General features: G+C 43.2%; 1 protein-coding gene across 3 annotated transcripts; it reads right to left on the reverse strand.

Moving 5' to 3' along the window:
- DLK2 (delta like non-canonical Notch ligand 2) lies at positions 1 to 24287 on the reverse strand. Of its 3 annotated transcripts, none has more exons than XM_070734182.1 (6): positions 23851 to 24287; positions 16367 to 16468; positions 8839 to 8908; positions 6073 to 6203; positions 2859 to 3003; positions 1 to 2448 (listed from the first exon to the last, which is right to left on the reverse strand). In XM_070734182.1, the coding sequence occupies exons 2-6, from the start codon at positions 16437 to 16439 to the stop codon at positions 1683 to 1685; spliced, it is 1185 nt and encodes a 394-aa protein (XP_070590283.1). In that variant the 5' UTR covers positions 16440 to 16468; positions 23851 to 24287; the 3' UTR covers positions 1 to 1682. The 3 variants fall into 3 exon arrangements, with proteins under 3 accessions (XP_070590283.1, XP_070590284.1, XP_070590285.1); XM_070734183.1 differs by having other exon boundaries at positions 8839 to 8902; positions 23851 to 24255; XM_070734184.1 differs by lacking the exon at positions 23851 to 24287 and adding an exon at positions 22811 to 22870.
- Between the last annotated feature and the right edge of the window lie 2255 nt (positions 24288 to 26542).

Genomic DNA, 26542 nt, shown 5'->3' on the forward strand with positions numbered 1-26542 from the left:
TTAGTATTTTAATTACTGTATTTATTTTATAAAGTTACACATTTATTAATTGTGTATTACAAAAATAATCTTTCCTTCAGGGGTTTTTTTTTTTGCTTAACTTAGTTATTTCCATGTACACAATCTAGGAACCTAGCCACAATCCTAAAGTGTTGACATATTTCTGGTGTGAGATGAGGGACCTGAGCAGCCAAGGCCAACATGAACATTCTACAAGCTTATCTTGATGGAATATAGAAAGTACTACTGAATGGAACAGATTTTATCACTCAACCCAAATAGCATTATGCAATATTTTCTGTTTAACTGCATCATAACATTCACTATCATATAGAGAAGGTAAAGTAATTGATTGTATACTTTTTAAATCCTACCATTGCCCAGTAAGGATTGGATACTTTCCTACCTAAATTCCTGGGGAAGTAGGGCCAATCAATATGGCACCAGTGAAGTGATTTGCTGTAAGATAAGACAACTTCCAATATTCCTTTAGAACAGGAACAGCAGATGAGAGAGGAACACCAGTTGCTGAAAACAGGCAAAACTCAGCACAAAACAATCATTCTGAAAACTGTTTTGTATCTGGAACCCTGAAATTTCAGCAGTTCTACCACCTCTTTTTTGATAGAATCCAATGTAGATCTTGAGGCATCCTTCTCTCCAAATTTATGGCAAGTACCTCTTTTCCTCTCTCCCATGTATACTATGTGGAATCCTCCAACAATATAATTGTTTTGCTGTCACTCCTAAATTCTTCCTCTCAAGAACTCTCTCCTTGCAATTAGAAATAGAACTGAGCTCTACTTCCTATTTCATAGACATCCATCTTCATCGTTTCTGGCAAGTGTGAAGGCTCAAATCAGATATCCAAGGCAAAGAATGAACATGGTTTGACACCATAGCTGAGAAAATGTGTTGCTGAATTGGTGAATGAATGTGATATAAAATTAAAGTATTAACAAACCTGAGATGATTTGGTATAATACAGAATCTGTCTTTCATTTGCAACTAAACAAACAAACAAACAAACAAAAAGAAAGAAAATGAAATGGAAGAGAGGGGAGAAGTAATAAAAATGATCAGCAAACTGTCTCATGGCATTACGAGGAAGGGAAGATAATGTCATTGGAAACACATCATGGCAGAAACGGTAGAAAGTGGTGGAAAAATTCAATATTGTTTGGACCAGAATTCAAGTCAGGGCATATCCACAGCATTTTCTAAACTCTCAGAAGTAAATAGGCCATAATAAATCTGCAAAGACTCTCTAACCAAGAGTTATCAGATGCCTGAAGGCCTTACAAAGTTTCAGCTCCTACAAACTCTCCTGGTACCTTTGACACCATCATGCAATGTAGAATGTACTTCGGATAACCACCTTCTGATCCACTTGCTGTTTTCAAAAGGAGGGTTATCCTAGCCCAGTGTTTCCTTGGCTGCCTTGATGAGTGGAAGTCAACATGCCAATGGATTTACTGCACACATTCAATAATTCTTTTCTCAAAGCAGGACCTACTGCCTTGTGGACATTTTCCTTCATGCCAATTCACAGCCTTCAGTTCCATCAGAGCCCTCAAGGCTTTGGAGATAAAGCAGCCAGAACTGACCCCAGACACAGCTGGGAGGATTCTCTGAGTCGCCAGTGGGCATTTCTAGACCAACCAGGCCCTGATCCTGGCTCCTTACAGCTCCGTTGTTTTCCTGGGTTCTATCAAGATTGTACTTAACATTCCCACTTGACATTCTTGGTCCTGAAGCTTCCTAGCCGTTTGGGAGGGGCTCTGGCTTCTCTGGCGCCCCTTCTGCCAATTCTTCAGCAGCAACAACACGGTCACTAAGACCAACACAATAGTGATCCCCCCAAATACAAGCACTAAAATGAGCTGTGACTGACTCAGTCCCGAGTCTTGCTGAGTTACCACCTCTTTCACAGAGATTAACAGCCCGCCATCATTCGATTTCTCACTGTAGTTAGTAATCCGCTTTCCAGTAACTATAACCTTGGCTGGCTCAGACTGGGTCATCCAAGAGTAGCTGCTGGTTGTGCTTCTCACAGCCCTGTTGTGGTCCTTGGCATCAGGCTGAGACTCAGTAATCCAGGTTGCCTCTGGAGCTAGGAGCTCGCATGTTTTCCCAACAAAGCCCTCGGGACACAAGCAATCGAAATCGTTGATGCGATCATAACACTTAGCCCCGTTCCTGCATGGTCGGCTGGCACAATCATCAATGTTGATGGTGCAGAAACGCCCTTCGAAGCCAACCTGGCACTGACAGGAGAAGCGGTTCATGCCATCGAGGCAGGTGGCGCCATTGGCACAGGGGCGCATGAGGCAGTCGTCGACGTCAATCTCGCAATGTGTACCCGCGAATCCAGCCAGGCACTTGCAGGTGTAATTGGACGCAAAGCCATTATTGTCGTGGCACAATGCACCGTTTTTGCACGGAAATCTGAAAGGACAAAATCGGGAAAATTAAGACCCATCATTCATTCATTCATTCATTCATTCATTCATTCATTCATTCATTTATTTATTTATTGGATTTCTATGCCGCTCGGACCGGCTCACAACATATAATAAACAATATCTTGAATCCAAATAATTAATTAAAAATCTAAAACTCCATCATGCTTTTTTAAATCAGATTATCACAAGGTCCATTACAAAGTTGGAAGTTTCAATTTACTCTTTGTAAAGGCAAAACTTTAGCCGATCTTTGCCCAAATGTTATAATACACTTGTTTACGCTTATGTGGCATTTTCTTTAAGATGTAAAATTAAGATGTAAAATTTAGAGGCACTCCAGTCTCAGATTATCTTCTGCTATCACCATCTTTTTTTAAATTTAAGACTGCTTACCCTGCTTTTTCACACGGCCCTGTCTTGAGCTCACAGTCCTTTCCATGGAATCCTTCAAGGCACAGACAGGAATATTCTCCATCACGATCATACACACACTCAGCTCCATTTTTGCATGGCGACTGATGCTCGCAGACATGAACATCTGAAATCACCAAAAACATAGAAACTGAAGGCGGGTTTAAAACATATTTGAGCTTGATTGTCTCATGCCAATTTTAAGTCCTGCTTTAAATATATACGGTATATACTGCTCAAAAAATAAAGGGAACACTCAAAGAACACATCCTAGATCTGAATACTTTGAATACTTTGTTCTGTACAAAGTTGAATGTGCACAACAGCATGTGAAATTGATTGTCCATCAGTGTTGCTTCCTAAGTGGACAGTTTGATTTCACAGACGTTTGATTCACTTGGAGTTATATTGTGTTGTTTAAGTGTTCCCTTTATTTTTTTGAGCAGTTTATATTTTTATGCTATAATCATGAAGTAGAATTTTAAAAAATACACAAAAAAGGATGATGATCCCATCAAAGTCTATAGCGAGATTCATAAAAGTTACAATTGTTTGGCCATCTACCCAAGACTCATCTTTAGGCAGTCCTTGACCATATTTGAACCCAAAATGTATGCTTGTGAGACAGTTGTTAAATGAGTTTTGTCCCCTTTCATGATCTTTTTGCCACAATTATTAAGTGAATCACTGCAGTTATTAACTTGGTTGTTAAGTGAATCTCCCCATTGATTTTGCTTGTTATAAGGTCGCAAAATGGAATCACATAATCCCAGGACCCTGCAACCATCATAAATACGAGCCAGTTGCCAAGCAACCAAATTTTGATCATGTGACCATGGGATACTGCAATGGTCATAAGTGTGAAAAACAGTCATATTTCACTTTTCCCAGTGCCAATGTAACTTTGAATGGTCACTAAACAAATGATTCTCGGTAAGTCAAGGACTGCCTGTAATTTGACTTGACTTATGGGTGGAAGTTTTCTTTTAATGAACTTGATCTCAAGAAAAGATGATAAATTCAGCCATAAAGTAATGATGAAAAAAAACTTCATCACAACCGAGTAGCATAACATACTTAGTGTCTATAACAAACAAAATGACAATCCAGGAGGAGGAAAGTAGTTAGAAAGTAGTAGAAAGTAGAACTGAGTAGTTAGATCAAAAGGAAAAACATTTTCCTAAAATAATTTATTGTCCAGATTCATTCCATTCTTCTTCATACCCAGAAGCTACTTTTTAGTTTTCCTCTCAAAAACAAACTGAAACCCATTCACACAATTAACCAACCTAACATGTTAATGTAGTAGAGCTTGGATACATGCTTTATCCATGCTTTACACATTCTCTGAATGCAAGAACGTCCCTCCCAAACAGGGTGAAATGTTCAAAGGGTGAAGATTGTTGACCCAACAGTGTCCCAAAGGGGAAACCTTGCAAGGGGTGGAATGAAGTGTCGACAATATTCAACAAAAGCCACTTATACTGAAACTGCTAAAATTAAAAATGGCTTCCCCCCAACCCCTGAAGTACATTATCATTGTCTTTTCCCTGCCTGATAAGGAGGCACCTAATTCCTACTGAGGCTTGTAATCTGAAAGGAAGAGGGCCAAGAACTCTAACAACTGTTGTCTTCTTAAAAGACATCCTTCCAAAGACAAGACGAGACTGCTAACAAGGCTCTATGATTACTAAGTTTAGACTGAACTGCTACTGTTGTTTTAAAATTAAAAATAGTATAAGGAACCAAAGTCAGAGAAAATGCAGGTGTCAGTTTTTAAAGCTGGGAAGTAAATGACCTAAAAATCCAAATCTCAATTTTAAAATGTAGGAGAAAATTATTATTATTTATTAGATTTGTATGCCGCCCCTCTCCAAAGACTCGGAGCAGCTAGGGCATTGATGGGGAACCTATAGCATGCGTGCTACATGAGGCATACAGAGCCATATCAGAAGGCATGCCTGGCATTCACATGCTGGCTAGCTGATTTTCAGCCTTGGGGAAAGCATTTTGCCCTCCAGAGGCTTTAGGGAAGCTTCCCTGAAGCCCCAGGATGTGAAAAAATGGCCAAATGGGCAAACCGGAAATTTGGAAAAATATTTCCGGTTTGCCCATTGTGCTGTTTTTTCGCACTCCAGAGGCTTCATGGAAGCTCCCTGAAGCCCCAGAGTGCAAAAAACAGCCCAACTGGAAAAGCGGAAGTTCGTTTTTCTGTATTTCCGGTTTGCGCATTTGGCCGTTTTTTCACTGTCCCAGGCTTCAGTGAGGCCTGTGTGCATGCACAGGGGCCAGAGGAGGTTGTGCGCATATGCAGGGGCAGTGTGGGGGGTGCACATGCATAGAGGGGAGGGAATGGGTGTGGGCAGGTGCGCTGGCATGCACACACACACTCTTTTTGCATGCGAACCAAAAAAGGTTCCCCATCACTGGCCTAGGGTTTAAACCTTGGGTCTGACCCATATGCACAGGTAGTCCTCAACCTATGACCACAATTGAGCCCAGAATTTATGTTGCTAAGTAAGAGATTTGTTAAATGAATTTTGCCCCATTTTCTTGCCACGTTTGTTAAGTAAATCACTGCAGTTGTTAAACTAGTAATAAGGTCATTAAGTGATTCTGGCTTCCCCATTGACTTTGCTCCCAAATGATGATCACACGACCCCGGAAAACAACAATTGTTATAAATATGAACCAGTTGTCAAGTATCCGAATGTAAATCACATGACCATGGGGATGCTGCAACAGTAATACATGTGGGAAATGGTCATAAGTCACTTTTTTTCAGTGCCACTGTAACTTTGAATGGTCATTAAATGAACTGTTGCAAGTTGAGGACTACATGTACATGGAATTCAATTGTGTTCTTCTCTGCAGATATGACTTCCTTTGTATCTACAGTAAAAGCTACATATCTCGCTGTGCAATATCCTTGAATTTTTTAATATAGTTTTATATTTTTTTATACAGTTTGGCCACTATGTATGGGGACAAGCTTCTGATAAGAGATATACATATATACATACATACATATATGTATGCATATATTTACACACACACACACACACACACACACACACACACACACATTTCAGTGTAAAACAGCATTATGAAAGAATATCCACTGCCAATATGTGTGTCTCCATTGTCCAGTTTTTATTTAAGGTTTTTCCATCCTGCTTCAATTGGAGTAACCTACCTTTGTCACAGAACTTGCCAGCCCAGCCAGTTTGGCAAATGCATTGCCAGGGCTGGTGGCATGTCCCATGGCCACAGCCAGGCATTCTCACACAGTGTTCACAATATTTTCCCTCCCAACCGGGATCACATCTGCAAAAGAATGCAAGATCTGGATGAGCAGAGAAAATTCAAATATAACATATGTAGTCAAGGGATTTCCACCACCCTCCCTCCTAAATCTTGTCCAATTCAGAGGTGGGTTCCTACTAGTGATGGGCGAACCGAACCCGCACAATTCGGGCCCGTACTGAATTTTGCGGTGTTCGTTATGCCGGACCCGAACCTGAAATTTTTTCAAACTTTGGGCAAACTTCTGGGTTGTGTTTGGCGTTCGCAGCTTTGACATCACCGGCAGGTTGCTAAGGACGCCAAGGTGATCACTTCCTGGATTCCATGGAATCCAGGAAGTGATCACCTTGGCATCCTTAGCAACCTGCCAGTGACGTCAAAGCTCCGCCCCCGGAATCTCTTCACGGGAGGGATTCCCCGTTCGAGTTCGGGTTTGGTTTGGGTTCGGCCGAATTTTGCGTAAAGTTCATCCGAACATGCTGAACCCGTACACCGTTGGGTTCACCCATCACTAGTTCCTACCAATTCGGACCGGTTCTATAGAACCAAGGGTGGGAATTTCCCCTCAATCACCGAACTGGCAGTGGTGCTGTAGGTGCCGCCATCTTGGTTTTCACTTCTGCGCATGCATAGAAGGTCGGCTTTTAGCACTGCGCATGCCGATGTGCCTACACAGCATGCCCACGTGGTGCATAAGGAAGTGAACTGGCAGCAAGGTACTGTATTTTTCGGAGTATAAGAAACATCTTTTTCCTCCCTAAAAGAGGCTGAAAATTCTGGTGCGTCTTATACTCTGAATGTAGCTTTTTTTCTGAGCCCTTTTCCCCAGCCCTACCTAGGTGCAAATGATCTTCCCAGCACTTACCTTGCAGGCTCTTTCATTATTTCTCTATGCGAAGAATGTTTTCCAAGCCCTAAGTCTTTTTTTTCATTGCTCTAACGTGCTCCAAATGTTTCTTTCTTTAAGTCTTTTTTTCATTGCTCTAACTTGCTCCAAATGTTTCTTTCCAGCCCAAACCAGGTGCTAACAATGTTCCCAGCTCTTACTGGCTTGCAAGCTCTTTCATTGTTACTCTCTCTGAATAAGGTTTTTTAAAGCTCTAACCAGGGGGTAAAATAAGGTGCTGAAGCTGATAAGATTAAGGATGATAGCAAATTTCCCCCCCTATTTTCCCAAAACTTAAGGTGCATTTTATATTCTGAAAAATATGGTAAGTCAGAACCCACTCTGCTCCAATTCCATAATGTGTGCCTGATATGTATGCACAAAGGCTATTCCTAACATCTTATTATCCAATTCGAAATAAATAAAAAGTTAAAGGTGCTGAACTGGAATTTTGTCTCTGATACAGATTTTCCTTCTAGCTTTGGTTAGTAGAACTTCTCATCTTTCATTTAACTTCTGCCTCAGAGAAGCAATCTGTTTTCAATCAAAAAAACCTTCCCAATGCCTCTTCATCTTTGCCTTCAACCTACTTCTCCAGAATATGCCCAATTCCATTTGAAGCATGTTCAAACGCCATTCAAACCGATATTCCACTAGTATATCAAATTGTTTCATGGTTCATTTCAAGATCACATAGCCAATAAATCTTCAATAACCACTGCTGTCTAATTCAATTTTAGTTGCTAATCATTACACCTTCATTTATATATATATACATATACATACATATACTGTATATATATACATATACTGTGTATATATATGTATGTGTATATATATATATTCAATATACCAGGGTGATCTGACATAAAAAACATATAGCCCCTCCCTGGTACAGAGCTGAAGGGATCAGATATGGTGGCTCAGCTGTTAATTCTCTGCCTTACAAGGCAGAAGCTGACGGATCAAATCCCAGTAAGGGTGTGGCTAGCTGATGAGGCCAGAACAAGGCCGAAATGGTGCCATCCTAGTCTCCCTTAATTTTAAAATTTCAGCAAAAGACATGTGATATGTAACCCTTCCCTGGTGCAGAGCTGAAGGGATTGGATACTGTAGCCTAGAGGATAATTCTCTGCCTTACAAGGCAAAGGTTGCAGGCTCAAGTCCCAGTGGGTATGGCTAGCTGATAAGGCCAAAATAAGGCCGAAATAGATCTCTCCTAGTCTCCCTTAATTTTCAAATTCAGCAAAAAAACATGTGACATATACATACATATATATATATATACACACACACACGTATATGTATGTGTATATATATGTATGCATGTATGTACTTATGTATTTCGATAGCTGCCCATCTCAACAAGTAACCCGACAGTGCATGCCATAACACATAAAAAACAAAACTATTAAAACAGTACAAAATAATGTACAATACAAATTTAAGTAAATGTACTCTTCTCACATCCAGAATTCCCCTTTTCAAGAACACACACCAGATGTCAGGTCTATAGGCCCTCTTTCTCTCACTATAAGTAATTAAGTTAAATCCTTCCCTCAACTTCTATTTTTCAACTTGCTGAAACGAAGTGTCCCATTGGGTGTCTCAGTCTCTTTGGTTTCTGTGACAGAATCACAGAAAGACATCCCCTCTTGTGACTAGGCATTGTTACAAAAGATTATATTGAAAAGGAAGCAACGGCAGACAGAGTGGAAGGCTAAACAAAGAAAAGGCTATACTGTACTTGCATCAAAAAAAATTGTTTACCTGCATTTGCCATCCTTTTCACAGCTGCCGTGGGCCAAATTGCAGTGGTCAGTGCAGTCATCACCTGCAACTTAGAACAGAGTGTAGAACTTTACATACAAGCCAAGGATGCAATTGCTAACTAGATCAACATTATGATGAAAGTATAAGACTGACATAATATAGACTGGTCATATCAGAAAAAAACTGAGATCCCAGTCCAAGATTCTTCACGGAAATTAAACTTCTATGTCACCAAGAGTCACCTCAGCAAGATAGGTGGAATAGACATTAATAATACAAATTTTAAAATGAGTAAAACATAAATAAAATAAAATATTACAATCCATGAAAGTAGTACTAATGTGTTTGAGGTTTTCCACTCACTTCATTGGAATAACTGCACATTTATTCTTTTGCCTACGGTCTTCACTTCCTCATAAAAATAGAAACACACTTAAAGACAAAAGCTTTGTCAAAGTCCTATTCTCCCTAGAAATACTAAATTGGAACCAAGATACAGAAAATTCCTTTTCATTTCAGGCGTATACTTCTTCAAAGTCTGTGTACATCTCCTCTGTATCTTCCACTGTATCACACCATCTTGATCTATTCTTTTACTATGTAGGTCCCGTGCATTTATCATTTCAGTCTAAACATTTTCTCTGAAAGTTCAAGTCTGCAGAATGCTATACATGAAAGGACATTTAGGTATCCAAATAAAAATTATTCAGCCTGCCCAACCCGTTTAACTAATGATCAGGAGTCCACTACCGCTTTGATAATTTGGTTCCACCATTGAACTGTTCTTGCAGTATAAAGTATTTTCCTTTCATTTGGCTGGGTTTGCCTTTCTGTAACTACTATTCTTTAGTTTATTTTATTATTTTTATTTATTATTATTATTATTATTATTATTATTATTATTATTATTATTATTTACTAGATTTGTATGCCACCCAAATCAGCTTCAACCACAACAACACAAGAGCACATAACAGATTCAAGCTCAATATTAACCGCTCCAAACCTGACTGTAAAAAATACGACTTTAGTAATAGAGTTGTTGAAGCGTGGAACTCATTACCGGACTCCGTAGTATCATCCTCTAACCCCCAACATTTTACCGTTAGACTGTCCACGGTTGACCTCTCCAGATTCCTAAGAGGTCAGTAAGGGGCGTGCATAAGCGCACTAGAGTGCCTTCCGACCCCTGTCCTATTGTCTCTCCTATATCCCATATATCTTCTCTTCTATCCCTATATCTTTCTTCTATTCTCTCATTGATTATTTTATCCTATACTCTCTCTTCTATTCTTTCTCTAATTCTATTTCCTCAAAGGTTTTCCTTGAATTGTGTATTGGACTGACAATAAAATAAAATAAAATAAAATAAAATAAAATAAAATAAAATAAAATAAAATAAAATAAAATAAAATAAAATAAAATAAAATAAAATAAAATAAAATAAAATAAAATAAAATAATAAATAAAATAAAATAAAATAAAATAAAATAAAATAAAATAAAATAAAATAAAATAAAATAAAATAAAATAAAATAAAATAAAATAGAAATGAAATGAAATAAAATAATACATTTTGCAACCGGAACTGCGTTCCTGACCGTTCCCATAGGAGCCCATCACTGCACACGTGCCACAGGTGGCATGCAGAGCCATATCTGAGGGTACATGAAGCACTGCCTTATGTCAGCTCCAGCTTGCCTGATTTTCAGCCTTCTTTTCAGTTTTTTTTCACTCTTCCCAGGCTTCAGGAAAGCCTCCTGAAGCCTGGGGACTACGAAAAATGGCCCAACCAGAAGTTCACTCGTGTGCTCACCCCAGCCTCCTTTTCACTGTCAGGAACGCCTTCGGCTTTGGACAGTTGCAGTCAGGCCTCCCACATCTCGGCCCATTTCTTCTGCAGCCAGCAAGGCTTTTCTGAAGGCCTCTGCAGCCAATAACACACCTCCAGATCAGTCCAGAGCTCTGTTACCAGCTACAGAGGCCTTTAGGAAAGCCTTGCAGGCTGCAGAAGAAATGGGCCAAGGCAGGAGCGGGTCGCATTTACTGGCATACCGGTGCGATGCCTGCGCATCCTAGCGATTCAGGCGTGCAGGCGATTTTGCTTCCGCGCGCATGCACCGGAAGCAAAGATGTGCTGAAATCTCACAAGGGGACCCTCGCGCATGCACGGAAGCAAAAAATCACTGAAATCTCGTATACATGAGTATCCCTTTGCGAGATTTTGCTTCTGCGCATGCGCAGGAAGCAAAGGAGGACCCCAAAATTAGGAAAAAAGATGGCACTGCCCCACAGACTGGCGAAGACGGCACTGGAGTCTTTGGCAGGCCGCTACCAGAACAGCGCACTCTAGCGTACTGATAGGAACCAATCCGTGCACCGAGGTGTCCAAGGCCTGGTTGCAACTATCTGAAGGTGAGTAGTAAGGCAGCCCCACTGAACGTAAGTAGCAGGGCAGCTCCACAGCTTAAAGGAAGGAAGCCTGTGCGCATGTGCTGGGGGGAGCAGCATAGTGACTGTGAACATTCATGGGTGGAGAGCATTGCCTTATGGGTGTGCACCTGCGTGCATGCTATCAAGTGCCCATTCATCCTTTTGGCTCCCGAGCAACAAAAGGTTCACCATCACTGCCACAGTCAATGTTGCCAAAACATCCAGGTGGCTCTGCTATCTTCATCTCAAGGCCCCCAGAGGTTTTCCAGGGTGAGGTTTCTCTGAATTCAATCAACTTTGCTCTCCATCCTTCATCAAAGCACACAAGGCATCTCTTGTGCCACTTCCTCTTTCACAACTCCATAAACAAAGACCTGTCACCACAGAATCTGCATGAGTAATAATCCAGTCTAGGGCCTCTGCCATGTGCTCATTCCAAACTGCAGCAAAAGCCTCCACTGAATTGTGCGCCAGAGCTTCGGCAAAAACAGGCAGGCTCCTCCTGAACCTGCATTTGGTCCTTCAATTGCTTAAGAGGCCCTAGCTCCCTTTACGGAGAGGTCGCTGTGATGAAATCTAGGGCCAAAATAAGGACTGATGCTATCATCCCCCAACTCCCAAATCACAATTCTATTGCCTTGAAAGAAAAAACAAATCCAATGTGTGAGCCACCATAAGAGTCGGGCCCTGAATAAGTTGGACCAGGTCTGGGGTGGGTTCCTCTTACCTTCATACCGGTGTGCTGCATGCACATTGCAATGTTTCACACGTGCATGCTTGCTACATTCACACGTATGTTCCCTTGCATGATTTTGCTTCCATGCTTGCGCAAAAGCAAAAAACCACTGAAAATCATGCACGAACGAGCGTCCCCTCACGTTATAGGACAAGGTCAAAAACGATAACAACAGCCATTGTTCCTTGTAAGCTGCGCACGTGAGCGCGCGTGTGCTCGCTCCCAAATACCCCTGCGTGCACCCTTTTCCTCGGCCGCGCGCTCACCCTTTTCCTTGGTCACGTGCGGGGGGGGGGCGGGCAGGGAGGCGTGGGCAGTAGAAGGGAGCCGCGGCCGCCCCTGCCTCTCCATGGTGCCTCCGGCCCCCTCACACTCCTGGCCTCTCAGCCCTGCCTCCCGCCCACCCGATCCGCCCCCTCTCCTCCTCCACTGCCCCCTGCCTTGGGGAGCGAGTTCTCTCACGGCGGCAGCGGCTGCGGCAGCTTCAGTTCCTCGGGACGAAAGCGCTCCCAGCCAGGGGGCTGCGAGAGGGGCGGGGCGGACTTTCTCGAAACAGATGGAGAAAGCCCTCTCTCGCAGCCCCCTGGCTGGGAGCGCTTTTGCTGCGAGAGAGGGCTTTCTCTGTCCGTTTCGGGAATGCCCGCCCTGCCCCTCTCGCAGCCCCTTCGCTGGGAGCGCTTTCGTCCCAGACTTCCAGCAAGGGGGCTGCGGGAGAGCCAGGGCAGGCGTTCCCGAAGCCCGGCCGACGTTTCCCTGCTGCCGGAGCTGTTGCTGCCTCTTAGCTGCAGAGCCGGGCGGAGGCAAAGACAACGGTGCCTTCCACTCTCTCTCCCTCTCTCTCTCTCTCTTTTTCTCTCTGTTGCCAGCGTGGTGAACGAGAGAGAAAGAGAGAGAGAGAGAAAGGAGGGGAGAGAGAATGAGAGAGAAAGAAAGCAAGAGAGAAAGAGAGGGAAAGAAAGCAAGGGAGAGAGAAAGAGGGGGGGAAGGAGGGAGAGGGAAAGACATAGAGGGAGGGAAGGAGGGAGAGAGAAAGAGCAAAAAAGAGAGGAAGGAAGGAAGAGAGAAAGGAAAAGGGATGGAGAGAGAGGGAAAGAAAGATGAAGGAAGGGAGAGAGAGAGAAAGGGGAGGGAAAGATACAAAGGAGGGAGAGGGGGTAGTTAGATAGGGAAAGGGAAGGGCTTGGAGAAAGGCAGGGGGAGAGAAAGATAGAAAGGAAAGAGGGAGGGAGAGATACAAAGGAAAGAGGCAGGGAGAGATAGAAAGGAAAGAGGGAGGGAGGAAAGAGGGAGGGAGAGATACAAAGGAAAGAGGGAGGGAGGAAAGAGGGAGGGAGACATAGAAAGGATAGAATTATGGATGCAAGAACTCGCTCATGTGTGATAGCGCACGCCCACACTTTCTTTCTTTCTTTCTTTTTTTTTTCTTTCTTTCTTTATTTATACTTGTATGCCGCCCAGTCCCAAAGGGACTGCTGCTCAGACACTATACTTTTCCGCTCACCCCCGAAAAAAAATTAGAGGGAACACTGACAACAGCCACTCCCCATCCCTACTCCCGAGTCATGTTGGGTGACACACCTTAAAATCTGGAAGGACATATTTCATAGACGGGACACTGTCTCCACAGGGTCAACCTATTCTACAAAGTATCTGAAGGCAGTCAAGAAGCAATGTATGAAAACTAACCAAGCAGAGAAGCAACCTAGAACTAAGGGGAAATTTCCTGACACTTAGAATAATTAATCAACGGAACAACTTGCCTCCAAAAGTTTGAGTTTCCACACTGTTTAACCACGATTTGCAGAGCAGCTTCGATCACTTGGATTCCCATACCAAACACAAAATGCACATTAGGGCTCAGTGTAATGTATACGGCGGGATTCAAAACCTAGCCTCTTCTGGCTTGCCACCAGAAGAAAAAAAACACAACTGTCTAGCAAGAATGGCTATTGCTCAGTATAACCACTTCAACTAAAACTAAGGAATAGTTTAGAAACTGGAATGGATTCCTCCACCTTCAGAGCTGAGTCCACTAATATTTCCAGTTCCTTGCCCCATCATTTGAGACAAGAATTATAAGTGTTCCAAGGTGCGGATTTCTTTTTAATTATCTAAGTATCTCCAAGTCTGTAACTGAGCCATCCTCAGTCCAATCTTTCAATTTCTGGACATTACTTCTTTCCATCCTTTGTCTCCATCCTAGTTTCTTGTGTGCAAAGCTACTCTTGGCTTCTCTTTCATTGAGTGCGTTTGTGTAATCATTTATTGTTAGATACCTCTAGGACATGCTAAAGTTTCCATTGGGAGAAAGCTAAGATAATGCAGAGAAAACTAAATCAGGTATGATGTACTGATAACAATAGTATATCTTAAAAATGGAAATTTAATTCTGTTCAGGGAAGGTAGCAGATTGTGATGGAGGAAAAGGGTTAATTAGTCCTTCCTCTGATTGTCATTTCCTGTATCAAAACATCTGCCCAAAGCTGAGGTATTTCTCAGGATGAAGACAGTAATAACTACAAATAGCAACTTCCTTTCCAGATCAAAGTGTAACCTTAATAAGAATAAATTAAGGTATGAAAATATTGCAGGAGACAACATAAATAATAACAACAAAACATTCAGATTAGATTCAAAGTTCAGGCATTTTGTGCTATTTTGTTGTTTTTAACTCTGTTGTCTTTTATACTTTTATTTTGTTTTGCTCGTCAGCCACCCAGAATCATATATATGAGATGAGCAGCCTGTATATTTACTAAATAAATAATAATGTAACCTCTATTTTCCATTCTTTATTATTTCTGGTCCTTATTAAGGCCATCTGCAGAGTGTCCAGTAGGTGTCACTGCCTACATTAAAATTTTAAATGCAGTGAGGCACAGTTCAGGTGCAGGACAGCCCTCACAGTGCAGAACAGTCATCCTGATTGTCAGCCAATTCAATTTCAACAAGACTTCCATGTTTTCAACCCAAACTCATTCCAATCAGATACATCACAGTGAAAGGCCAAAGTGTTTCCAGTCCAAAACACCCTCCAGCTATTTTCTCCCTTTATGTGAAAGATTCAGATGGAGAATTTGGGAGGGGGAGAGAAACACTCTCCTGCTCAGTGTTAAAGCTCTATTGGATTTGTTCAAAGGAAAAACAACATCTCCTATTGGTCCTAGGAAAATCAAAGGTAAAACTGTGCCACTATTTCCCAGGAATTTCCAATGCCATTTTAATTTTTCTGCAATGAACATTTCTTACTCCTGGAAAGGTGTCATATTTATTAATAAATTGGACTTTCATGCTGCCCCTCTCTGAGGACTCAGGGAGGCATAAAAGTAAACATAATAAATCTATTATTAATATTACTATGATTTACTGTGAGAAACAAGGCAATTTTTACCTGCAGCCCATCTACCACTCTAAATTCTTTTTTTTTATATCATTTTTCCTTCACAATTTATATATACAGTATATACGAATTTATATATATATATATACAATTTATATATATATACGAAAACAAATATATATGTGTGTGTGTGTGTGTGTGATACATACACACACACTGCTCAAAAAAATAAAGGGAACACTTAAACAACACAATATAACTCCAAGTAAATCAAACTTCTGTGAAATCAAACTGCCCACTTAGGAAGCAACACTGATTGACAATCAATTTCACATGCTGTTGTGCACATTCAACTTTGTACAGAATAAAGTATTCAATGAGAATATTTCATTCATTCAGATCTAGGATGTGTTCTTTGAGTGTTCCCTTTATTTTTTTGAGCAGTATATATCAATACATATTTATATGTTTGGATTTCTATAGATATATACCTAAAAATATATCAATAACAAACATACATTTTTATGTAGCCCTATGGCACAAGTGCAACAAATCTGAATAGCTCCACAGACATAATGCTTTCTTTGCCATCAGTTTGTCCCCAAAATCTTTTGCCTTACGGTCCAAACTCTTCTTTGGCTGCCTTCTCTGTTTTAGGAAGGAATCCAAATCTCAACCAAATCCTGGAGGGCAATTTTGTAAAGAAAAATAAATTGCTTATTTGAAGAACAACCTTCTCCAAATGAGACTCCCCACTCACGGGGAGTTACGGTATATAAAAGGAAGGCCCTATGTCCAGTGACAAAATAAAATATTCTCTTCTCTTTGGCAGCACTTTAGAGCAGTGTTTCCCAACCTTGGCCACTTGAAGATATCTGGACTTCAACTCCCAGAATTCCCCAGCCAGCATTTGCTGGCTGGGGAATTCTGGCAGTTGAAGTCCAAATACCTTCAAGTGGCCACGGTTGGGAAACACTGCTTTAGAGGGTTCAAGTGAATGTTTAGTCAATCCTCACCTTGGATAAAGTGGTGATGGGCCGCAAGGATCCAAAGTAAGGGCATGAGCTGAAGACAGAAACTCCTGAGCATGATCAGTGTGGCCCCACCGAGATAGTCACCTACAAGAAACAAAGATCAGATCAGAATCCTGCTTTGCCGCCCCCTCTTGCAGCACTAACAAGATATCTTATATTCCAAACCCTTGGATGGACGCAAAGTTGAACATGTTAAAATTTATTTATTTATTTATTTATTAGATTTGTATGCCGCCCCTCTCCGCAGACTCGGGGCGGCTAACAACAACAATAAAACAACATGAAACAAATCTAATATTAAAAATGACTAAAAACCCTTATTAAAACCAAAAATACATACAAACATACCATGCAGAAATTGTATAGGCCTGAGAGGGGGAAGGAATATCTCAGTTCCCCCATGCCTGACGACAAAGGTGGGTTTTAAGGAGTTTACGAAAGGCAAGGAGGGTGGGGGCAATTCTAATCTCTGGGGGGAGCTGGTTCCAGAGGGTCGGGGCCGCCACAGAGAAGGCTCTTCCCCTGGGTCCCACCAACTGACATCGTTTGGTCGACGGGACCCGGAGAAGGCCAACTCTGTGGGACCTAATGAGAAACCTTTAAGAATCAGCTTGCATATTGTGCTCCGTAAACGATAGAACACATCCCCCCTGGCCCTTTCAAGCTTTTCTCCCCAATTACTTGGGAAGGGATTAAGAACCCCACATCTATCGAAAATCAAAGCCCTTCTTTAAAATCAACAGCATAGATCATAGAGCGATTCTTCTGAAGGCGTCGTTCATTATATAGGTGAACTGCCAACTGTACACAACCGAGAATCCCGTTTAGAGCTTTACTTAAATTTAAAGCTGAAACACAGAAAAGGTCATGGGGTTACTTGGCTAATTAAAAGTGCAACCCTCTGCTCTGTGCTCAGAAAAATAATTCTCACCATTTTCTGAGCAACTTCTGAACAATTTCTCCATCTCTGGCAGCACAAGAACACCTAATGGGAGTACAGTTTAAAATTGGACAATGAATTTAATCATGTTGCTGTTTAGTCCTGGCTATTTCTAATGTTTCATGTCTCCAGCTGAAACAGTCCAATGGTTATTTTCAACTGCTGTCTACCTTTCTGAAGGTAGTTGGGTTTTTTTCAATGGTTAGATCTATTTATTACATGTGCATCCCTTTTATTGTGAAAAATTGGAAATCCCTCATGTTAGGGGATATTGGTCGATATGAGCCTGCTCCAACTTGCAAACCTTTAGAATATTAAAGCACAAGTCTTTCAATACACTATCTGAAGGGGCAAGAATTGAGCCCAAGGTATTCCTTTCTGGGAAGCATCTATGTTCCTACTAAATGCCAGCTTTTCTCTTTAAAAACATAGAAGATTGACGGCAGAAAAAGACCTCATGGTCCATCTAGTCTGCCCTTATACTATTTCCGGTGAAATATTTTATCTTAGGATGGATATATGTTTATCCCAGGCATGTTTAAATTCAGTTACTGTGGATTTACTAACCACGTCTGCTGGAAGTTTGTTCCAAGCATCTACTACTCTTTCAGTAAAATAACATTTTCTCACATTACTTCTAATCTTTCCCCCAGCTAACCTCAGATTGTTCCCCTTTGTTCTTGGGTTCACTTTCCTATTAAAAACACTTATCTCCTGAACCCTTTAACATATTTTTCTTCCAAATACTGCCAATCAACATACTTGCGGCTACTCTATACTATTATTCATGCCAGCAAGAGTGGGAAATTTGAAGATCCAGCAATGCAAGAGACCTTAGCTACTCTTCGACGCCTGTGAATGTTCACTGATCACACCAGGTGAAAAAGTCATGCTATATGCTGCATCAAGAAAGATTCCAAAGCTGTACAAATAACTCCCAAAAGACCCCAACCCCCTCCCCCCCAAAAAGCAAAGATAACTATGGACAACTTCCTCTACTCCAGTGTTTCCCAACCTTGGCCACTTGAAGATATTTGGACTTCAACTCCCAGAATTCCCCAGCCAGCAAATAGCTCATCCTACAGATGAGAGATACAATTCTCTCTCTTTTTGCACTATGGCTGCTCCTCTTCTTCTTCCCCATCATCTCTAATATACAGTACGTATGGACCATATCCAGTGATGGGCTACCAAAAATTTTACTATCACACTGTGGGCCTGGCTTGTGCATTTTGTTTCAACATCTTTCAGTGCTTATTTGTTTGTTTGTTTGTTTGTTTGATTGCTTGATTGATTGCTTGATTGCTTGATTGATTTCTATGCCGCCCTTCTCGAGGCGACTCAGGGCGGCATACAACAATTGGGTGTTCTGGGGTGGAGCTCCATTTTCGTTACCCCACTGTGTTCCCCTCCCCGCCCCCCGTCCGGGCAGTAGCCTACTCCTGATTATCTACTGTATAAAGTGTATGTACACACATGCACACACAGCTCTCCTAAAATTACTCACATTCAACCTCATTTACTGTGATAGGGAAAACATACCCAGAAGGGGGGAAAATATCAAAATTTTGCTACCGGTATTGCGTAACTGACCAGACCCATAGGAGCCCACCACTGACCAGCCTCTTCTCTTCAATCTTGGAGCAAAATATAACCTGCTGTAACATTTTAACCTTTCTTCAAATTCTAGGGTGACCTCATAGATTGCATATGTATGCACATGCCCACTTACACATGCATAATAAAGAGTCTTCGGAGAGGGACGGCATACAAATCTAATAAATAATAATAATAATAATAATTATTATTATTATTATTATTATTATTATTATGCATATGTGTATGCCGATGGTGGGATTCCATTTTTATTACTGCCAGTTCTGTGGGCGTGGCTTAGTGGGCATGGTGTGGCTTGATGGCTGTGGCAGGGAAAGGATACTGTAAAATCTCCATTTCCTCCTGATCAGCTGGGACTTGGGAGGCAGAGAATAGGGGGAGGCGGGGCCAGTCAGAGGTGATATTTACCAGTTCTCCAAACTACTCAAAATTTCCGCTACCACTTTTCCATAACTGGTCAGAACCTGCTGAAACCCACCTCTGGTGTGTGCGCATATACACATATACAGACTTATTGGTTTAACATTTATTTCCATTTTTGCCAAAGCCAGACAAACCTTTTGCAGCCAGGGGGTGCATTTTTTTAAAAAGAGGGGGACGTCTGGTGGCTAGGAATTGCTGGTAGAATAGCAGGGATATATTACTATAATTAGAATTGCAAAAGTAGAATTTTGGGCTTAATTTTTCGCACTGGGGAAACCAAGGGCAAAAGAGTTTTAAATCTGGTGAAAATTTAGTACCAATTTTAGTCCTTGTTTTATGAAATAGATACAAGAAGAAATATATTATATTATATTATATTAATTATATTATATTAATTATATTATATTAATTATATATATATTATATATATATACAATTCAAAGTGTTGGTTATGACCTATAAAGCCCTTCATGGCATCGGACCAGAATATCTCCGGGACCGCCTTCTGCAGCACGAATCCCAGCGACCAGTTAGGTCCCAGAGTTGGCCTTCTCCGGGTCCCGTCGTCTAAACAATGTCGTTTGGCGGGACCCAAGGGAAGAGCCTTCTCTGTGGCGGCCCCAACCCTCTGGAACCAACTCCCCCCAGAGATCAGAGTTGCCCCCACCCTCCTCGCCTTTCGTATGCGCCTTAAAACCCACCTCTGTTGTCAGGCATGGGGGAATTGAGATATTCCCTTCCCCCTAGGCCTATAAAATTTATGCATGGTATGTTTGTGTGTATGTTTGGTTTCTTAAATAAGGGTCTTTTAAATTTATACAAATATTAGATTTGTTACATGTTGTTTCATTATTGTTGTGAGCAGCTCCGAGTCTTCGGAGAGGGGCAGCATACAAATCTAATAAGTAAATGAATGAATGAATGAATGAATGAATGAATGAATGAATGAATGAATGAATGAATAAATAAATAGTATTGTATTGTATTGTATCGTATTTATTATCTAGATAATACATACGTTTTTAGGACACTAAGAAGGCTGAGCTGGGGTCCTGCAGCCATGCCATTTACCTTGGCTGCAACAATAGCCTTATTCACTAACGGTGTGAAATAGATGCTGAGGACAAGAAAGAAAAGTGGGGAGAGTAGGATGTGCCAACCTGTAAGTCTTAAAATAACCACCTCACATTTGAATTAAAGATGCCGAACTATTGTTGCTATTAACTAAATGCATCAGCAAGTCCAGTCAATTTTTGTGTACAGAACAGAGGGAACACCAGCTGCTCCTTTGTTTTGGGTGGAAAACAAAGTCCCCCACCCACATTCTCTCAGCACTTTCCCCAAACTACAATCCCAAAAGTCACTGTAACATAGTTGCCGTAAGTTGCTTTGTAGTGGTGATAGAGCTTAAGGCAATACGAAAAGACAAGAATATAATCACAAGTGTATCGCGCCCATTTCAAAATTGTTGATCTCATGAAGCTGGATGTATTCTTGTTGAAAAGATATTCTGGGTGAGTTTACAATAAAGATTCCATGCATGTTTGATTATTAAAGGATGTTATTTTTATGAGCCTACATAGAATTCTGGTCACGTTCTGCTGTGGGTAACCGAACTCTACTAATTTCCCTAAAATTCTATTGTTGTTCCAATTGGCTAGCAGATTGGCTTTCATTTCTTATCCTGAAGTATTATGTCGTGGTGTAGTGTTTTGTGCTGCTGAACAGCTGCTGCATATCAGGGAAGGGCAAAATGATTCCTGTGAATCTTATAAAATAATTTATGGATTAAGGATGAACAGTTGGTAACCAATTCCTCTTGAGCTATTAGGACCCCAGCTGAATGCCACATGTCATTGAAAAGGTCATTTCTCCCCTCCACTCCCAATAAAGTCTTCAAAGCAGAGATATGACCTAAGTCACCAGCAATCATAAATCAATTATTTTTTTTCTAATTGTTTTCCCCCATAAATGAATTAGATGCTCTGTATCCTGAATCACTTTGAAGGTTCTTCACAACTTTCATTGTGGGAGACCTGTGTTAGTCCATGGTTACCAAAAACTCGTAAGGAATCTGGTAGCATCTTTTCTAACTAATAAATTGTTAACAGTTTTCTCAGTATCACTTAAATCATGTTCTCCATATTGTCACTTCGATCTCTGTCTTTAATGGTTTGTGGAGAAGCTATTCCTTTCCCTGGCAGCAAATAAGATTCCAAAAGAATCTTTTCACTTATAACTAGTCTAAAGATCTCCAACCTTGGCAACTTTAAGGCTTGAGGACTTCAACTCCCAGAGTTCCCCAGCCGGTGAAGCAAAAGCGAAGCTGGCTGAGGAACTCTGGGAATTGAAGTCCACAAGTCTTAAAGTTGCCAAGTTTAGAGATTCCCTGAACTAGATGACTTCCCTGAATTTGCTGAATTTCAGTTCTCTAGGAGGGTGAGACAAAAACGGATACTCATGTAAATTTCTGGGTTACAGGTTATGCAATACCATTTGAAACAATATGGTTGGATCGCTCATCACTACTGTATGTACAGCAGAGTTACTGAATCAAGAATTCATCAAGAAACTAGATAAGATGCTGACTTCTCTGCTTCCAATTATTTTCAACTAATCCTTTTAGAGTTGATGGACTGATAACCTAGAGAGGGTAGATTGGAGAAATTAGCACTGAGGTAAGTGCATTAAAAGAAAAGAAAAAGCAGAGATCTATTTGTTATCCTAAAATATGGAAGCAATTCCTGCTGCTTTAAAACAGGGCTCTTATTTTTGAGTTTCTAATTCCATGCCCCAGGAAAGGAACAAGCATTATTCAAATTTTACAAACGCAAGATTGGCCAAGTAAGAAACATACATGGAAAGCCCTCTTAGGTAGAATTGGTGAGCCTTATATTTATCTATACACTATATGCATATGCACCCTTATGATGTTTAAAGTGTACCACTAAAAAAACAACGTGGCTTTGTCTAACGCCAGAGGTCTTCAAACTTGGCAACTTTAAGCCTTGTGGACCTCAACTCCCAAAAATATAGAGTCTCAGTGGTGTAGTGGTTAGAGCGCAGTACTGCAAGCTACTTCTGCTGATCATGGTGTGCCAGCAGTTTGGAAGATCAAATCTCAGTAGGCTCCAGGTTGATTCAGCCTTCCATCCTTCCAAGGTTAGGAAAATGAGGACCCAGATTGTTGGGGGCAATACACTTATTCTCTGTAAGCCTCTTAGAGAGGGCTGCAAAGTATATAAATCTAAATGCTAATGCTGGCTGGAGAATTCTGGGAATTGAAGTTCACAAGTGTTAAGATTTGCAAGTTTGATTGAGGACCCCTGGCTGTATTGCCAGTTTAGTTGCCAAGTTTGATTGAGGACCCCTGGCTGTATTGCCACCTTAATTATTAATTTTTTTTTTAATGCTGCCCATGTCCAAAGGGCAACTTCCAACTTAACTGGTCCAAAAGGCAACTCCACAATGACTCTGTCCTCTCCCACTGGTTTGCTCTCCCCATCCTGTCACCATATGCAAGAGTTCACCTTGCCTCCATTTGAGGGTACTTTTTCCTTCAAAATTGCCATTTCTCGCAGGGCAGGCGGGTATGTATGTATGTATGTATGTATGTATGTATGTATGTATGTATGTATATTAAATTAAATATACCTCTCTTCTGCCTCAAACCTCAGTACATCAAAGAGAGACGAACACACACTACCTCATTCAGAGACAGCGCTCTCCCTCCCTCTCCCGCCCGCCCGCCCCCCTCCAAAAAGGCCTTATGCCCATGCTGGCTGCATCCTCTCTGCCTGATGCCTCCACATCGCCCGGCTCCCCTTCTCCGCACGGATTCCCGCCACAGCTCCCCCCCCCCCAAAAGGGACGCCTCTACGGGAGGAAGCAGCCCAGAGCAGCCACCCCCCTGCACCCACCACAGCCCCACGTGCTCCTACCGCCGCCGCCGCCGCCTGGCACACGCCCGGCCCGAAGCCTCTCTTGACAGCCTCTTCCCCGAGAGAGCCCCACCCCGAGGTGGGGCGGCGGACCCTTCCCAAACCTCTCCCCCCCCTCCACACACAGTCAACCTCCGCTCCCTTTCCAGGTGCGGAGGGGGAGGAGCGTTCTCTCCTCAGCCGCCGCCGCCGCCGCCGCGGCAAACGCACATGCCGAGGGACTCTCGCCGCCCTCCCCAAACCTTCCCTCACCCTCGCCCCAAAAGGGACCGCGCCCGCCTCAGTTGGCGCGCGGGGGGGCGCGGTGTGCCATCTCGCCCTGGCAGCGCCCCCCCCCCACACCTCCCGCTGCCTTTTGCCGCCTCGCGCGCCTCCCATTTCGGACCTACCTTTCTTTCCCGGCAGCTCTATTTCCCCTCAGTTTGCCCCCCCCCCGCCCGGCGCTCTCCCCCCTCCCCACACTCACACCCTTCTCCCTCGCGCGTATCCCTCCCTCCCCCCAAAAAAGCAGACAAACAGCTCCCCCCCCCTTTTTTTTTCCTCACCTCGGCTATCGCGGCGGCTCCTCCTCGCTTCCTCCCCCCCGCCCACCCCCGGGCCGGGGGCGTGCCTGCTGGCTTTCCTCCTAGCGCGGGGCTCGGCGAAAGGGGGCTGCCATGCCCTGCCCAGCCCGGGCGCGTTGGGTTGGGGAGGCGAGGCGAAGCTGCCGGCCAGCCTCGGCGCTCCTCCGGTGGTTGTCGCTCCTCCTGCCGCCGCCGTTGCTGCTGTTGCCGTCGCCGCCGTGCGCGCTCAGGCCGGCTGCCAGGGGCTGCGTGTGGCTACACATCCCTGCTTCCCTCCCTGGGACATGCCGCCTCCCGCAGCTCGGCGGATTGCGAAGAGGGAGGGGAGCCAGGAAAACCCGGAGCCCCCCAAACCGCAGGCGGACGTTCAGCTCCCGCCCCAGCCCGGATCACCTCTCACCTGCGACTCCTTTTAGCCTAGGCTGAGGGAGGGAGGGAGGGAGGGGGCAAAAGAGGGAGCGGAGGAGAGACGCCTTTCTCCAAACCTGAGGAGGATTGGCGCCTCCTCCTCCCTCCCTCCCTCCCGGCCAGACCGGCAGTTCTTCTTCTCCTCCCGCGTTCTCGTCCCAGCGTGCAAAATTGCCCCCGTCGCTCCTTTTTTTTAGCCCGCCGAGATACGAAGGGAGAGTACTGCAGGAACTGGGCTCTTGGCCGGTCTAGCAAAGAGAAGGGCCAGGGGAGACATGATAGCAGTCTTCCGATACCTGAGGGGCAACCATAGAGAGGAGGGGGTCGGTCTGTTTTCCAAAGCACCAAAAGGCCAGACGAGGAATAACGGAGGGAAGCTAACCAAAGAGAGAGTCAACCTGAAAATAATTCTGGCGGTGAGAGCAATAGCATTTAGATTTATATACTGCTTCACAGCCCTCTCTAAGTGGTTTATAGAGAGTAAGCATATTGCCCCCAACAATATGGGTCCTCATTTTACCCACCTCGGAAGGATGGAAGGCTGAGTCAATCTTGAGCCTACTGAGATTCGATCTGCCAAACTGTTGGCAGCTGGTGATCAGCAGAAGTAGCTTGCAGTACTGCACTCTAACCACTGCGCAAAGAGCTTGCCTAGGGAGGTTGTGAGCACTCCAACACTTGAGACTTTTGAAGGGAGATTGGACTGCCATTTGTCCGAAATGATGTAGGGTCTCCTGCTTGAGCAGGGGGTTGGAGTAGATCAATGTCTCCCAACCTTGGTATCTTGGAGATATCTGGACTTCAACTCCCAGAATTCCCCAGCCAGCATTCACTGGCTGTTGAATTCTGGGAGTTGAAGTCCAAATATCTTCAAGTTGCCAAGGTTGGGAAACATTGGAGTAGATGACCTACAAGGTCCCTCCCAACTCTAATTAATAAATAAACCGCTCTATTTCTGTGATCCGAATTCGGGGCTTCCAGGATTGACCTGAAGACTCCATACTTGCCTGCATAGGTTGTGAGAGTGCCAACACTTGAGACTTTCAAAAAGAGAGATTGGACTGCCATTTGTCCAAAATGGTGTAGGGCAGTGATGACGAACCTTTTTTCCCTCGGGTGCCGAAAGAGCATGGGCGCACACAATTGCACATGCACGAGTGCCCACACCCATAATTCAATGCCTGGTGATGGTGAAATCAGTTTTCCCCGCCCCCCACAGGCCCTCAAAAGCCGGAAATAGCCGGTTTCCCAACTTCCCAACTGGTGGGCCCAGTTGGCCTGTGTTTCACCCTCCCAAAGCTCCAAAGGCTTCCTTGGAGCTGGCACAGGATAAAAACACCCTCTCCCATCCACCCGGAGGCTCTCTGGAAGCCAAAATCGCCTTCCCAGAGCCTCTGTGTGACCCAAAAATCAACTGGCCGGCACACACATGCACGTTGGAGCTGAGCTAGGGCAACAGCTTACCTGCCAACAGATATGGCTCCGCATGCCACTTGTGGCAACCGTGCCATAGGTTCGCCATCACTGGTGTAGGGACTCCTCCTAGTGGGGGAGGGAGTAGGTGACCTACAAGGTCCCTTCCAACTCTTAATAATCTGTATCCACCTGTCAACAATAATCTTGGACCTGCTTTTCTAAAGCCTTGATGTATTTTGGGTTTGCCTTAAGTGTTTGCGGCTGGCAGCCATGTGCAGGGTCTGTAGTCCTAAGAAGTAGGTTGTAATGCAGGAAGGTTGATGCGAGGTTTTGTTGGAAAACGTTTCATGGGTCATTTGCAGATGGCACCCGGCACGCATTCCCAGTCAGCCGGTATATCCAGTACAGAGCAAGGTACATGTCATCTACTTCTACTAGCAAAAAAAATATATAGCTTGGTGTTTATTAAACTTCGGCAAGCATCAAAAACTAAATCCAAAAGGGTCTAAAGGGAAGCAAGGAAGTAAGAGATTAGGGAGTAAGAGACATGAACAGAGATAAAAGTATAGACAGCTTAATATCAAGAATCTATGTTATTTATATGTATGCTATCAAAAAGGTCCAGAGCTTTTCAGAACCATAGAAAACAATTCTGTGTATCATTACTATGGACAGTTCTTCGGTTATTCCATTTTATGTACCCAGTGGAACAGATCAGAGATAGAAAATAGGATCCTAGGTCCATGATTGCAAACCTATGGTGCACATGCCAGAGGTGGCACCCAGAGCCCTCTCTGTGGGCATCTGCACTGTCGCCAGCTTGTCCTCTGATTTCTGGCCACCTGGTTTT

This window comes from Erythrolamprus reginae, chromosome 1 (genome assembly GCF_031021105.1).
Source record: "Erythrolamprus reginae isolate rEryReg1 chromosome 1, rEryReg1.hap1, whole genome shotgun sequence".
NCBI classification, from domain to species: Eukaryota; Metazoa; Chordata; class Lepidosauria; order Squamata; family Dipsadidae; genus Erythrolamprus; species Erythrolamprus reginae.

Coding starts and splice junctions, on each gene's coding strand:
- DLK2 (XM_070734182.1), bottom strand. CDS start 16,439: ATGCTCAGGAGTTTCTGTCTTCAGCTCATGCCCTTACTTTGGATCCTT. Junction 8,909..16,366: donor CCATCACCACTTTATCCAAG/GTGAGGATTGAC, acceptor CTCTGTTCTAAG/TTGCAGGTGATGACTGCACT. Junction 3,004..6,072: donor TGGCAAGTTCTGTGACAAAG/GTAGGTTACTCC, acceptor TGGTGATTTCAG/ATGTTCATGTCTGCGAGCAT.